The sequence below is a fragment of the Hippocampus comes genome, unplaced genomic scaffold, assembly GCF_001891065.2.
Source record: "Hippocampus comes isolate QL1 unplaced genomic scaffold, H_comes_QL1_v1.1 scaffold60, whole genome shotgun sequence".
In the NCBI taxonomy this organism is placed as follows: domain Eukaryota; kingdom Metazoa; phylum Chordata; class Actinopteri; order Syngnathiformes; family Syngnathidae; genus Hippocampus; species Hippocampus comes.
In genome coordinates this window covers 989,426-1,003,114 of record NW_017805483.1, presented here as the reverse complement: position 1 = coordinate 1,003,114, position 13,689 = coordinate 989,426, and the positions used below count along the sequence as shown (strand labels likewise).

At 40.5% G+C, this 13,689-nt stretch overlaps 2 protein-coding genes across 2 annotated transcripts in view; one reads left to right on the top strand and one right to left on the bottom strand.

The window, feature by feature from the left end:
- Window positions 1-2,635, bottom strand: part of LOC109519497 (chymotrypsin-like elastase family member 2A) — a 4,280-nt gene extending 1,645 nt beyond the window's left edge. The window contains exons 1-7 of the mRNA XM_019876067.1: window positions 2,539-2,635; window positions 2,360-2,454; window positions 2,187-2,293; window positions 1,627-1,755; window positions 1,342-1,478; window positions 996-1,147; window positions 764-913 (exon numbers count right to left, since the gene is read on the bottom strand). Coding sequence (XP_019731626.1) covers window positions 764-913; window positions 996-1,147; window positions 1,342-1,478; window positions 1,627-1,755; window positions 2,187-2,293; window positions 2,360-2,454; window positions 2,539-2,572 — 804 coding nt within the window. The 5' untranslated portion in view covers window positions 2,573-2,635. The remainder of the gene's footprint in view (window positions 1-763; window positions 914-995; window positions 1,148-1,341; window positions 1,479-1,626; window positions 1,756-2,186; window positions 2,294-2,359; window positions 2,455-2,538) is intronic.
- A 711-nt stretch (window positions 2,636-3,346) lies between these two features.
- LOC109519496 (Golgi reassembly-stacking protein 2-like) overlaps window positions 3,347-13,689 on the top strand; it is a 29,180-nt gene continuing 18,837 nt past the window's right edge. The window contains exons 1-9 of the mRNA XM_019876066.1: window positions 3,347-3,654; window positions 4,537-4,617; window positions 4,701-4,904; window positions 6,256-6,342; window positions 6,418-6,548; window positions 7,107-7,200; window positions 7,269-7,338; window positions 7,895-7,999; window positions 8,320-8,441. Coding sequence (XP_019731625.1) covers window positions 3,454-3,654; window positions 4,537-4,617; window positions 4,701-4,904; window positions 6,256-6,342; window positions 6,418-6,548; window positions 7,107-7,200; window positions 7,269-7,338; window positions 7,895-7,999; window positions 8,320-8,441 — 1,095 coding nt within the window. The 5' untranslated portion in view covers window positions 3,347-3,453. The remainder of the gene's footprint in view (window positions 3,655-4,536; window positions 4,618-4,700; window positions 4,905-6,255; window positions 6,343-6,417; window positions 6,549-7,106; window positions 7,201-7,268; window positions 7,339-7,894; window positions 8,000-8,319; window positions 8,442-13,689) is intronic.

Here is a 13,689-nt window from a genome sequence, read left to right as displayed (position 1 = left end):
CTCAATGCATATTTGCATTTCAGCACCCAGAAATTTGGATATTCACAAAAAAAAAAAAGTTTCCCTCTTTTTCTCTAGTGTTTCAAATATTTTGTCTCGTTGTTTTTACTCATTTCTTCTGCAATAAATATCATTAAAAATTTCGTGGGATTTTTTCTGCCTTTATTTTGACATATAAAATGCTTTGGTATGTTATAAGGATTTTTTGCTCTTTATAAGGATTTTTTTGGTAGTTTATATGGGTTGGCGCTCCGAAAGGTTGACAGGTATGTCGTTTTCTGAAGGATTTTGGGGGGTTTGTTAAAAAAAAAAAAAAAAAAAAACGCAAACTTTTTTTTTTTTTTTTTTTTTTTTTTGCAAGGGGTGCTTTTTATTTAATACGTGTTGATGTACTTCCGGGTCATCTCCCGGGTAACTGAAAAACCAAACATGGATAGGAATTTAACGGAATTTTACTTTGAAATTGCCTTGAAATACAAAGACATTAAATCTGTTCTTGAGCTTAAATACAGTTTCCGAGTCCTACTCCACAATTCTCCCCTTCCCCGAAGTAGTGTCCGTCACCCAATCAGCCGCGAACGAGAGCCTACATTAGCTAACCTGACCCGGAAGTACAAAAAAACGCATTAAAAAAAGAGCGTCCCCTTACAATTAAAAAAAAAAAAAAAAACCAAAAAAACTTTTCGTTATCTTGCAATATTTCTGAGGAAATTACTTAGGGGCTCCGTTGACAAATGACGTGTACGTATACGTGGGTGCTTACGGAATAAATCCAGTCTTGGAAAGAAGAGACTCGGGTGAAGACTGTGGGTTTGGAAACTTGGTTGCACCTGCCTGACGGACCGTAACTGACCACCCCATGGACCCTCCACTCATCGTCAGTGAAGCAGTTTAGAGGTCCTCCAGAGTCGCCCTGGTGAGAATACACACAATCATGCCACAATAAGTGGTTTTAAAGAAGACTGGTGGCTTGCGGAAGGCGCATGTATTTGTACCTGACAGCCTGAGATGACTCCATCCCCTCCGGCGCACACCATGCTCCTCAGAGCGATGTTCCCCCACCACTCCGGTTGGGAACAAACCGAGTGCTCCACCACTTTGATGGGGGCCACCTGCAGGATGTCTGGCGTGATGCTTGATGCTTCGTCTGGTCAAACGCACGAGTCAATGTCATTAGTGTTTGGAAGTATTTGGACAGAATGACATGCATTTCACGTGGAAAACAGCTTCCTGACCAGATTCTATTTTTTTAACTTTTTTTTTTTTTTTAACCATGCTGTACTATATTTTGCTCTACTCTACTGTACTTTGCCCTTGTCTACTCAACTCGACTCGACTTACAGTCCATGATCCCCCAGCCGGTGATGAAACAGGTGAAGTCATGTGGCAGCATTTCACCTGGCCTGGGCAGGTTGCCGATTGCGACAAATCCGTTATCATAAACAGCCTGAGACAGCCTCAGGAGAGCAATGTCATTTCTAATCGAGAAACACACACACACACACACACACACACACACACACACACACACACACACACACACACACACACACACACACACACACAATATGTACATTAAAATGACTCACTAGGTGACTGATGCAACTGGAGGGGTTTGAACTTTACCCTATGCCAAGGTTGCCTGTCCACTCGGGGTGGACGTGAATCTTCTCAACCGAGATGAACTGCTCACTGCCATCTTTCTCGAAGAGGTTGTATTCTCCGACTACCACGCGGTACTGACTGGCATCCATACTGCCACGGAAACAACAACACCATTATTCATTGCCCGGTGGCCATGATGCACACGGATGTGCACGATCAACAAATGACCAACTATCTTCATCTAAAATCAATTACTTGTTGTTTAATCTCCATCCCATCATGGAGGGAGACGTCAAAAATATGTTAGTGACAAAATTGTACATCCCTTGTTCAAGATGGTAGATGCAATGTGCAAACCCATCATAAGAAATTTACTTCCCGGGGATCAATGAGTGGCTCAAGAAGAAACGTGTTAAGGTCATGGAGTGGCTCCACTCCAGACCTCAACCCAGTAAAAAAAAATGGATGGAGTTGAGTTTACTTTGAGTTTACAACAACCATAACAGTTAGGGACCGTTTTATTTCTTTTAAGTAAGCAATGTATATTTCGAGCATTTGTTTTCTTGAAGCTAAAGCCAGACCTGAGGATACAGTGAGCTGCCGTCAAAATGTAAAAGGCATCGATGATGGAGCCTCCACATATGTGACTAAAAGATCCTTCGTTGTATGAATCAAGCTGGAGCGAGGCCTGGAATAAAAGAAAAGTCGTTAAATGGAGAATCTGATGTTTTTTAAAACTATTTCTAGGGCTTACCTGCCATTTCCAGGTATTCGGTTTGGCATTACTGCCCCCGATGACTCTCTGGTTGCTCACATAGTGGTTGAATGGTACCTCAGCACCAATCAGCCCTATTGAAATATGGTATTAAAACCATTAAACATGTTCATGTAATCTTACAATTCTGTTGCATCGGAAAAAGCAGAATGTCTTACCGAAACAGCACAGGATAGTCGCAAGCCAAATCATGTTGGAAGAATGAATGCAGAATGGGGTTTCATCATTTTATATCACATTAGTGGGACCTTCAGTTAGATAACTCCGGTGTTCTTTGCCAATGTGCAAACACTTTTTTTTTTTAAGTTTTAAAGAAAGTTAGACCAACATGTCATGATGTTGTAATAATAATGATACTGAAAATTATTAGAAAATTCATGTACCGATAATGTATTTCACAAATATCCTAAATGTTGCTTAGTTATGTTTTATTTTTATATTATTTATGCGAGCGGGACCTGTTGTCGTCGGTGGGAAAGGAGCAGGTGCCGTTCTATTCAAAGTCAACTAAAACATCTGCAAACAGCATGATTCCCACATCTAAAAATTCCCACTTTGATATTGAGCTGCAAGGTCAAATTTTGCAAAATTGATGTTCGGAGTAAAAAAAAAAAGTTCTCCGTGGCTAAACTTGACATTTACAGCGGTTTCGATCCAAACAAAAGTAGGGACTGTGTACATTTTGATGAATTGTCTTAGTTTCCATTGTGTTTCCTTGTCTTATTATTTGTGTTTTTATTTTCACTCAAGTGACAAATTAAATAACACAGACGTTTATATTGCACTTTATTTGGTGCACGATGTTTGTTTCATTTTGGAAAAGTTTTATTTATTTTCTTGGGAATGTATTCTTCTTCGTCGTCGTAGTTGTATTAGTAATACTGCAGTAGTAGTGGTACTCGTATCGTACCTAAATAAAGTACAGTACAAGGAATAAACACACGAGCGTTGATTGCCAGGCAGGTGCTTAGCAACGCACGTCACAGACTAAACCAAACGATCCCAGAGTGCTGATTGCGCGCCCATCCAACGCACTACCTTTCGATCCTCTCTAGCATCTCTATTTACCACTTATGCCTTGCTGCTTTTCAAACGCCGGTCACCGCCGCCTCGAGCGTGAGGTAGCCATTCTAGCTTCTCGTCTCGTAACTCCAAATGCAAATGTGATTTTATCTCTGCGAAATTATTGTAGCAGTCAACTAGAAGCTATGGGCTTAGTCCAAGGTTCGTTTTTGTTTGGTGGAGAAGCTACGAGTGGCTATCATGTTCACGGGGTATGTGCTAATTTAGCTGAAGTAGTACTCCTACTAGTAGTACGACCCGCAGTTGTCAATTTGAACACTGTTCATGCTCGTCACCTATTTAAAGTGCCGCTGAACTGATTTGCTTAAATTTAGAACTCTGAATTCTAAATCCCGCTTTTGTTGACATGTTGATCCATTACCAATGAAAATTTTCTCCAGGTGTGTCATAATATCAACCTGCGATGAGGTGGCATTTGGCATGCGGCCAAACCATTCAGACGTTTAACCCTCAGTTTAAAAATCGAGGAACAAGTATTCTTGCAGAATTGGGAATAAAACGTCTTCCACTGCCCTAAAGTTTAATGCCCAAAATGCTTTCATTATGATAATGGGTTTGATCCTGGGTCCGGCCTTCCTGTGTGGAGTTTGCATGTTCTCCCCAGGCCTGAGTGGGTGTTCTCCGGGTCCTCCGGTTTCCTCCCACATTCGAAAAACATGGGCGGGGCCGCCCCCCCCCCCCGCGACCTTTGTGAGGATAAAGAAGATCGGAAAATGGATGGATGGAGATATATCTATCTATCTATCCATCCATCTATCCATCTCTCTCTCTCTCTCTCTCTCTCTCTCTCTCTCTCTCTCTCTATATATATATATATACATATATATGCATTAAGAATAATGAAAGAAATATTTAATAACAGGAAGAAAGTAAATGTGTGGTCTTAATTGTTAATAATTTTCAGTTAAAACATTTTTAACTTGAAAAACTGAAAAAAAATAAACAATATCAATTTGACCTGCTGCAACATAACTGAAGGGTTGTTACAGTATATTTATATTTTGTGTGGGTGCAAATAATAATAAAAAAAATATCAATTTATTTTCAAAATGAATTTATTTTTCCATCTCCAGATACAAGATAGTTCCCCAGCTTTTAAGGCTGGTTTGGAGCCATTCTTTGACTTCATCATTTCCATTGGAAACACAAGACTTGTATGTAAACAAACTCATTGAAGTTGCAAACCATATGTTGTGGTTGGTTGCAGTTGCGTTGTAACATCTCTGTTTTTCTGCAGAGTAAAGAAGGCAACCTGCTGAAAGACTTGTTGAAGGCCAATGCGGAGAAGGCGGTGAAGCTGCAAGTGTACAACATCAAGTCACAGCGGGTGAGGGAGCTCGAGGTGACACCCGGCAACATGTGGGGCGGTCAGGGCCTGCTGGGGGCTAGTGTCCGCTTCTGTAGCTTTGAGGGGGCTGCTGAAAATGTCTGGCATGTCCTGGTAAGCAAGGAGCAAACAAACCAAGCTTTTTTTTCTTTCTTGCTTTCCTTCTTATTATTTCATTTAATTTTTTTTCCCAACAATGTAGCCATCAAAAATACATGTAGGCGATGTCATCTTTTTTTGGGGGACATATTATGGAAATTTATTAAGTGCTTTTGTACAAATGGTTGTGGGTGAGTGCCTGCCCAACAACTAATTGAATATTTTGTTCTATCTGAAAATGTGCATGTGAGTGACATTTTCTAAACTTCTGCCCTACTTTTACCTAACAGTTGTGTTACTTTATATACCGTATTGGCCCGAATATAAGACGGTGTTTTTTGCATTGAAATAAGACTGAAAAAGTGGGTGTCGTCTTATATTCAGGGTCTAGACATTATACCCATTCACGACGCTAGATAGCGCCAGATATCATTGAAGCAAATGCTGAACTTGACTCCCCAGGCCAAAGTGAACCCCTGTCACGAAGAATAAAACTAAAAATAGCGGTAGCACGTAGAAGAAAAGTAAAAAATAGCGGTAAGAAGGAAAAGAGAAGAAAATAATAGAAGAGATAACAGAAAATGGAGAAACGTAGCGACAATCTGGAGAAAAGTGGGTCGAAGATCGGCCAGGTTAACCGGCAGCTGAGGAGAAGTTATGATGTCATTTACATTTCAAAAACCAGAAGCCATTTATTTACGAATGTGATTGCACTTTAGTTTACATATTTAAATGTTCAGATATTAAGATTTGAATGAGGCAAAATAACATGCTTTTTCTCTCAAATATATTGTTAGAATCATTTGTTTCAGATGTACTGTAATTATGTTCTGTATAAAAATTTATTTGGTGTTCAAAAAGCCTTTTTTTCAAACTTGAGTATTGAAAAAGACTAGAGGGGGTCATCTTATAATCAGGGCCGTCTTATATTCTGGCCAATATGGTAATTTTCTCTACCCATGACTTCATTCAGACTGGCTAGCTAAAGACCCAGAGTCACTTTCAAGTGAAAATGACCTGAAACATGGCTGATCCTTGGGCAATTTTGACCGAAGCATGTCACACATTTCTGAAGACATCCGGCAATGGCAAACTTTTTTAAATTGTAAGAACTAAAAATACATTGTCTCCTTTCACAATAATGTTTGTAAATGTGCAAAGTGCTTTTCCAAGCACATTATTAGGAAGATGAGTGGTAAAGTATACCAAATATATTCGTGCCAATTTTTTTTAAAAGTCCACTCTTTACTACATATGACACAATTTCTCTTTTTGTCCTCAAAAATCAACATTTTAAACAAGACAAACCTATTCCTTCCCTTTGGAATGCCAAAAATAACCTCTTTTATTGTTTTCCTTTTGCCAGGACGTCGAGGCCAACTCCCCCGCAGCCTCCGCAGGTCTGCTTGCCCATGTCGACTTCATCGTGGGAGCTGACCAGCTGTTGCAGAGCGTACGTCTATTTCTGTCTGCAGTGAAAACCTAATTCTTTGGCCAAGAAAGTTTTTTTTTCTTTCTTTCTTTGCAGTCAGATGACTTCTTTTCCCTAATCGAAGCCAACGAGGGCAAACGGCTCAAGCTGCTGGTGTACAACACAGAGAGTGAGCGCTGCAGAGAAGTGGTAGTGATGCCCAATGGAGCTTGGGGAGGAGAAGGAAGGTATCGTGAACTCACTTCCACATAGTTCCCCCGAAACAAAGATGCCACATGTGGGTAACAAAGCACTATATTTATCGAAATAAAACTTCTCAACTCACTTCAGCATAGTTTCTTGACATCAAGATGCCACAAGATGGTGCCAAAGTAATTCTGTGCTTTTGTTGCTTTAGACATAGCTCAAAAACAGTGGACTGCTGTACCTGGGGAAAGGATGGGGAGTCATGTGGAAAAAAAATCTAAAATCGCAAAAACAGAGTGACACACTGTTCCTCGTAAAGTCGTGGCTCACCGTTTGTGTATCACTTATGTTGCAGATTTTTTTTCAACAATCCATAATACCCTCCCGTGTGGGGAAGGAGAGCTACAGTCATGTACTTTTTATCAGTTTATTGAACACCATGAGAACAGTACAACACAAACACAAATGAGCATAGCCAAGTAAGAGATTCACCAATTGCGTGTGGATCCGGAACTATCCAAGCAATAAACGGGGATCATTGTAGCTGTATATATTAATAAACATTGTGGAGCTCAGATATATATTTTTTGATGTCTTAGCTTAGGCTGTGGTATCGGCTACGGCTATTTGCACCGTATCCCGATCCGTTCACTTCCAGCCAGCGTCCCGCCTCCTGAAACAGACGACAAGCAGGTATGCCTCAATTTGAATCAGGTGTGGGTGTGCTTTTAAGTAAATGTAAATGTGTGTTATATTCGCAGGGTCTTTTGCTGAGTGGAAGTAGCCTTTCCGAGCAGCATCAGTGTGGAAACACGCAAACTGTAGACTCTGGTAAGCTTGAATACTCACTTTAAAGAACATTTATGCGTTTTTTTTCAGAATTTAAAATTGTCTTAAATCTTTGTCTTAGCACGTTATGTTCAAAATACCCCAACGATCAAGAATGACAGGACAGTAATTATAGTGTGTGTGTGTGTGTGTGTGTGTGTGTGTGTGTGTGTGTGTGTGTGTGTGTGTGTGTGTTTATACATACACATACATACGTGTGTGCGTGTGTGTGTGTGTGTGTGTGTGTGCGCGTGTGTGTATATATATATAAATACATACACACACACACACACACACACACACACACACACACACACACACACACACAGTATATACACTGTATATGCTGTAGACTGCAAATTTCCCCAATGTGGGACAAATAAAGGTTATCTTATCATATCTTATATGTCTATGTATATTATAGTACAGGAAGTATATTATGTAAATGTATCTCAGTCTTATGTACCAGGATAGAAGTGCAGAATGGTTCGCTTGAAGGCTCAGTTTTCATTGGACGACAACACCGCATTTACTTGTTTGTTTGATCTCCACCATATAGAGGCACTGGATACGCATCAGCCCAATACGGTATTGACCAAGGACACAAACTGCAGCTCTGTGTCGGCCAACCACGGCGACGGTGCGGATGATCAGTGTGACGTTGGTGAGTGCCTGGCATTGTAGTTTGATCACATGTTAATTGTACTCCAAATTGAAAAAAAATCCGTATTATTCTGTTGCTGGCATGTAACATGTTTCTGGATTTATTGATTTAGTCCTGACAACTACAATAATAATAAATCAGTGGTTTTGGGGTTGTAATTAATATTGGGCAATTTCTCATACTAACAGTATGAATAGGTGTTATTTTTATCTACAATAAAATCAAATTAGAAATAAAGTAAATAATATGGATAAATATGTACAGAAATTGGAACAAAACTTTGAAATCAATTAAAAAAAGACTGCTGACTTTATTTCCAGATTCCTTATCCATCCCCGTAAGATCTCCTGAATTGGACTCGAAGCACCAGATTTGCGAGCAGGTCCAAGTTGTCGGTCAGAATAAGGAGGACGGCGGCACAGAGAAACTACCTGACATAGAGGTGCGACTCACTGAGTATGCCTTATAGACTCTTGATGCTACGACAAGCCAAGAATAATCAGCCGAGCCAACCGAGAATAGCAAAAAAAGAAAAAAACATGGATCACTGGCACTTCTTTATTGCTGCATATGCTAATTTGCACGTTTTACTTCCAAAGACTTTTATTAGTTCTTCGAATGTGGACGCTCAGTGAGAATACTCACTGCGCAGTCTACAATCTCAGGCATCTACTGTAGTGCCTCTTTGCCTTTTTTTTCCAACCTGCTTATTTGCATACACATTGCAAGCCATCATGTGTTTACACTCGATTGTGAGAGTTTTATTCAAATGACTGTCATTGATTTTAACAATGCTTGGGAAAAAAGCAATAAATATTATTCATTAAACCTCCTCTAACCAGTTGATTTCAATACTAATAAAAAAAAAAAAAAAGTTAATTAGTGTGCAGCCAGGTGTCTGTTTATGCTCGTCTGTACCAGAGATGTCTTCAGAAAAGTAAAATTCGACATTTAAGATGCCCCTTTTGGCCTCCGGTCACTGCCCGGTCGTTTGACATAGCATGTGATGCAACTCGACGGCAACTCGAGTGCTTTCAAAAACAAGCACAGCTCAAACATGCCGTAACAAGTTCAAATTGTCCCTCTTTCACGGAGTTTATTGAAATCCCTTTTTAAGACAGAAGGGGTCAGCAAAACATCTCATTTTTGCCACCGGAGCCTTCATCAATCTAATGAAATCCAAATTAGGCTGGTTTATGATTAATGTAGACGTTAAGAGAACAAAAAGCAATGCTATAATTCATCTGTTGTGTTTGTATTTTTGGATTGAAATTGTTCCCCATTTGATTACCCGTCATCACGTAATTTCCTCCTAATTTCCCGCTCGTCCCCAAGATTACGTCCAACAATAATGAAGAGAACCAGGGTGGTGTGAAAGGGGAGCGAAGAAACATCCATTTTTCAACGGGGTACTCCTCCTTGGAAAAGGGGGATGGGCATAAGGCGAGAGAGAGAAAAAAAAACACGTGCGGATGAAACATGAGATGGATTTGTTGTAATCCGCGGAGAGAGCGGGTGCTTCTCATTGTTCACGTCAGTGTGGTTTTATGAAACTGCTTGGATTGCCACCTTGCTATATGTTAGAATTTCCTTCTTCTTTCTTGAACTCCTTAAAAATCTGCATTTCAGCTATCCATAGTGTGATTTAAATGTTTTTTTTTTTGTCTTGTGTTTGTTAGATTGTCTTTTTGTTGGCAGGTTAACATTTTTTAAGTCTCATTTGAAATAGTACCAATTGAAAAGGAATTCTGTGAAATTTCTGTTTTCACGGCATCTTTCCTCGAGTGACTTTCATGATCTAAATTTCTGATTCTGATTTGCAAACGTACCCACCCAAAGTGCACAATGTAAATTCCTCATTAATCTGCCTTTGTGTTATATCTGTAACAGTGTTACATTATCTTTACTTAGGTTGCTACCTGCTCGAAGTTTAGCATTAGCATGTTCGCATTTGTATCAATTCTTAAAAGAAAGACTACAGGGCTTGGTGTAAATTTCTCAACTTTCAACTCAACCCACTTATTTATAGAGTACTTGAGAAACAACCGCAACTGAAACAAAGGGCTGTCCATACATAAAAATGAAACATGCAACTTAAGACAGATGAACGTAACAATTTCAAAATAACAACAAAGGGAAAACCTATAAGTTAAAACTAAACCCCAGTTTCAAAGTTCCGCCGTGTAAGAATAGGCTTCATCTTTGCTCGCTGGCTACGGTGAAAAAAAAAATCCTCAATAATTGTTACAAGTTAAAATACCAACTGTTAGCATGTTAGCATTTCCCCCATCTCAGTATACTTTAGCGCTGAAAGCACGCCGATTTAGACATGAGCTTATTCATTTGAAACCACTTTAATCATTATTTAGTGCATTACCATGACTTAAAACTAAACCGCGGTTTCAAAGTTGCCTCGTGTAAGAAAAGGCTCAATCTTTGCCAGCAGGCTAAGGTGAAAAAAAAATCCTTAATCATATACCTTAACACTGGTTTGTTACAAGTTCAAGTACCAACTGTTAGCATGTTAGCATTTCCCCCATCTCACTACACTTTCGTGCTGGAAGCGCGCTGAATGTGACATGAGCTTATTAGTTTCCAACCATTTTAATCAATATTTAGTGGATTACTACTCACAGATCTCTGTTCAGTGGTTTAAGCTAGCCAAATTCAACCCTTCTGTTAAGATTTTGTATGTCAGGAACAGCAAAATGGCCCCGGCCTTGTTTTTGCCCGCCCATTGCCCTTTTAGCTTTGCAACACATAGCATTGTTAGCCCAAGGCTCGGGGAGAAACCTCCGGAACGACTACAGAGCTTCGGCGTCATTGCCTCGCGCTCCTTTTCTCTCTCTCTCTCTCTCTCTCTCTCTCTCTCTCTCTCTCTCTCTCTCTCTCTCTCTCTCTCTCTCTTTTATTATGTTGCCAGTGTTTCGAAGGAAGCGATGACGCATCTGCACCCGCTTGTCATCTCGCCTTTATTTCAGGCTCTCAGGCACCAGCATCGTGTTCGGCACCACCGCCTCACGCCTGTCGCTGCGGCGTGACAAATTGAGGCTTAGATGAACGCACGAGAGTGGAAAAAAGACACATGTGGAGGGGAAGAGATTATGACAATTTGAAGGTAGCTGTTTGGGGATTTAGTGGATTTTGTATAATCTCACTTCACAAGGAAAGATGTCATATCAAGTTCAGACGGGGGACAATTCATAATCGTTTTGTTTCTTCCACTTTCCAAATCAGGAAAATGAACTTCTAAATTCAGCAGTGTATCAAATAATTACTCTTCCATTGTACGTACATACAGTATGCCACAAGGGCGCAGTTTCATATTGTTGTTTTTCCGCTAATCCTGTTGAATAACAATGCAAAAGCATCGTTGCTATGAATGCGCTGTGAGCCAAATTAGTTTTGTGCTACATGCAGAAAGCATACCACAGCCAGGGAGCGAGTGGCTGTGTGTGCTTTCCAAGGCTGTAATTACATTCATTCTGCGAGGCCTAAATTCATTAGGAGGCCTTTTTTTTTTTTTTTTTTTGGTCTTAGGTCGTCATTACAACCTCAGGCTACAAGCATTGCAGCTCTGATGCTGCAATCCCCGAACAACGCCCAAAGGCATCCCAGGGAGCTTTGTGATGTTTGTTTGTTGCCTCTTGACGTTTTCTGTCATGAATCCAGCGGGCGTGGCTCACGCTTAAGAAGATATGAGACAAAACTTCCGCCCATCCATTATTATTGCGCTTGTCCTCATTATGGTGGTGGGTAATCGGAGCCTGTGCCAGCTGACTTAAGGCAAGAGGCAGTGTCACAGGGCACATATTTACAAATAACCGTTTGCTCTCACATTCACACCACCTGGACAATATACTCAACTCAAATTTATTTGGATGTTTTCCAAAATAGTCAATGCAACTTACAGGGAATAACTACCGTATTTTTTGGACTATATGGCCCTTCGGAGTAAAATGCGCACCTTCGATGAACGGCCTATTTTCAAACGGTTTTCAAATTTAGGGCGCACCGCATTACAAGGCGCAAAGAACAGAAGCTACAATAGTGGCTGCGGTTACATTATGCATCCACTACATGGACCTACGCCAAAAGTAATACAATACAATACAGCTTTATTTATATAGAGCCTTCACAACCGCTGCAGCTGGAACAAAGCGCTTTACAGAACATTTCAAATAATACGTCCAAGAAATCAGAATATTGATCCATATGTAGCTCCCTCAGGATGTAACATGAAGCACAACACAAAGTCCAAAAAATACAGCGTTTATTCTTTGGCAACCCGTGAGAAATGGCCACAAACATGGATATGAAATATATCAATAAAAAGGGCATAACAAATGAAAGACAAACGTTATGAAGACAATTGATTCAACAAAAAGGCACACAAACCTCGTGGTCTCACATCCTCAACAGAAAGGATTGTGGAAAAATCGGCCTGATTTCGATTATAAAAAAAAAACAAAAAAAAAAACAAGACAACCCCCCCTCTCCCCCTCCCCCAAAAAACAGGAAAGTCGACCCAAAAACGTCTCTTCTGTTCAAATTTGCATTGGAGCACCTCTTGGATATCACCTGGAAAAAAAAACAACTTGCTGTTTGGAGTCACACTGCCATCCAGCCCCACAAATCTTAATTTTAAGGTTCTCAACAGGGTAGAGAGAAAGAGGTTGGAGAAGGACGGTAAGTCACACCTAGCGGGGGGGGGGCATTGTGTGTGTTTTTTTTTTTTTTCCAAATTTAATTTTGCAGCAAAAAACTGAAACTTCAGCCTTCTCTTAGTATACTGTCAAAGGTCTTCCTTTTAGGACTGCTGTGCAGATTCTCATTGGGTTGACAACATTTTACAGATATGATCAAAATAGACTGACCTGAAAACATTCCATTTTCCAGGCAGACCTTGAATAGACTGAAGTACGTTGACTTTAATTTTGCACACTCTCAGATGCTGTTCCTTTTAACGATGTGCTGCCACTTCTCAATAGCGTTGAGGTCAGTGGAGCTGTTTTTCTCTCTTAATCCCCAGAGCAGCCAAAGCTTTGATTATACTTTTTTGCAGTGTTGGTGGCGATCATGTGAATATGCTTTTCAAGGGGGGGGGGGGGCATGGGGGGATGTCAGCCATTGTCACAGAATGCATTGTCAGAGGTTCTGTCTTGTATTTGGTGTACCTGATGAAATGGCCAGTGATCAGTGATGAATGCAAAAGCTGCACACACCCCCCGCCCCCGCCTTTTCCCCAAGTCACATTCTACATCAAGGCGACTGTCAGCGCACACGCCTCAGCGGAGACCCCTCAAAGCTACCCCCTCTGCCACCCTTCAACAATGCTGATTTTTTTTTTTTTTCTGCTGATTGTTTGACATATTTGCCGTGACATCGCCGCCACTGGCCGGGCTTGGTTCTGACCCAATTTGGGTGGGCAGCGGGGGGGTTGGCCTGCCTCGCAGTATTAACCTCATTTTTCTGCCAAGCTTTCACCCTGCAGTGACAATGCATGCCTGACACTGCCGTACATATCTATCTATCTATCGAACTAGCCAGCTATCTATCGATCTCTCTAGCTACATATCTATCTACCTATATATTGAGCTACATATCTATCTAACTGTATATCGAGCTATTGAACTATCTATCTATCTATCGAGCTATCTATTGAGCTAGCTACAAAATAAAAAAAATAT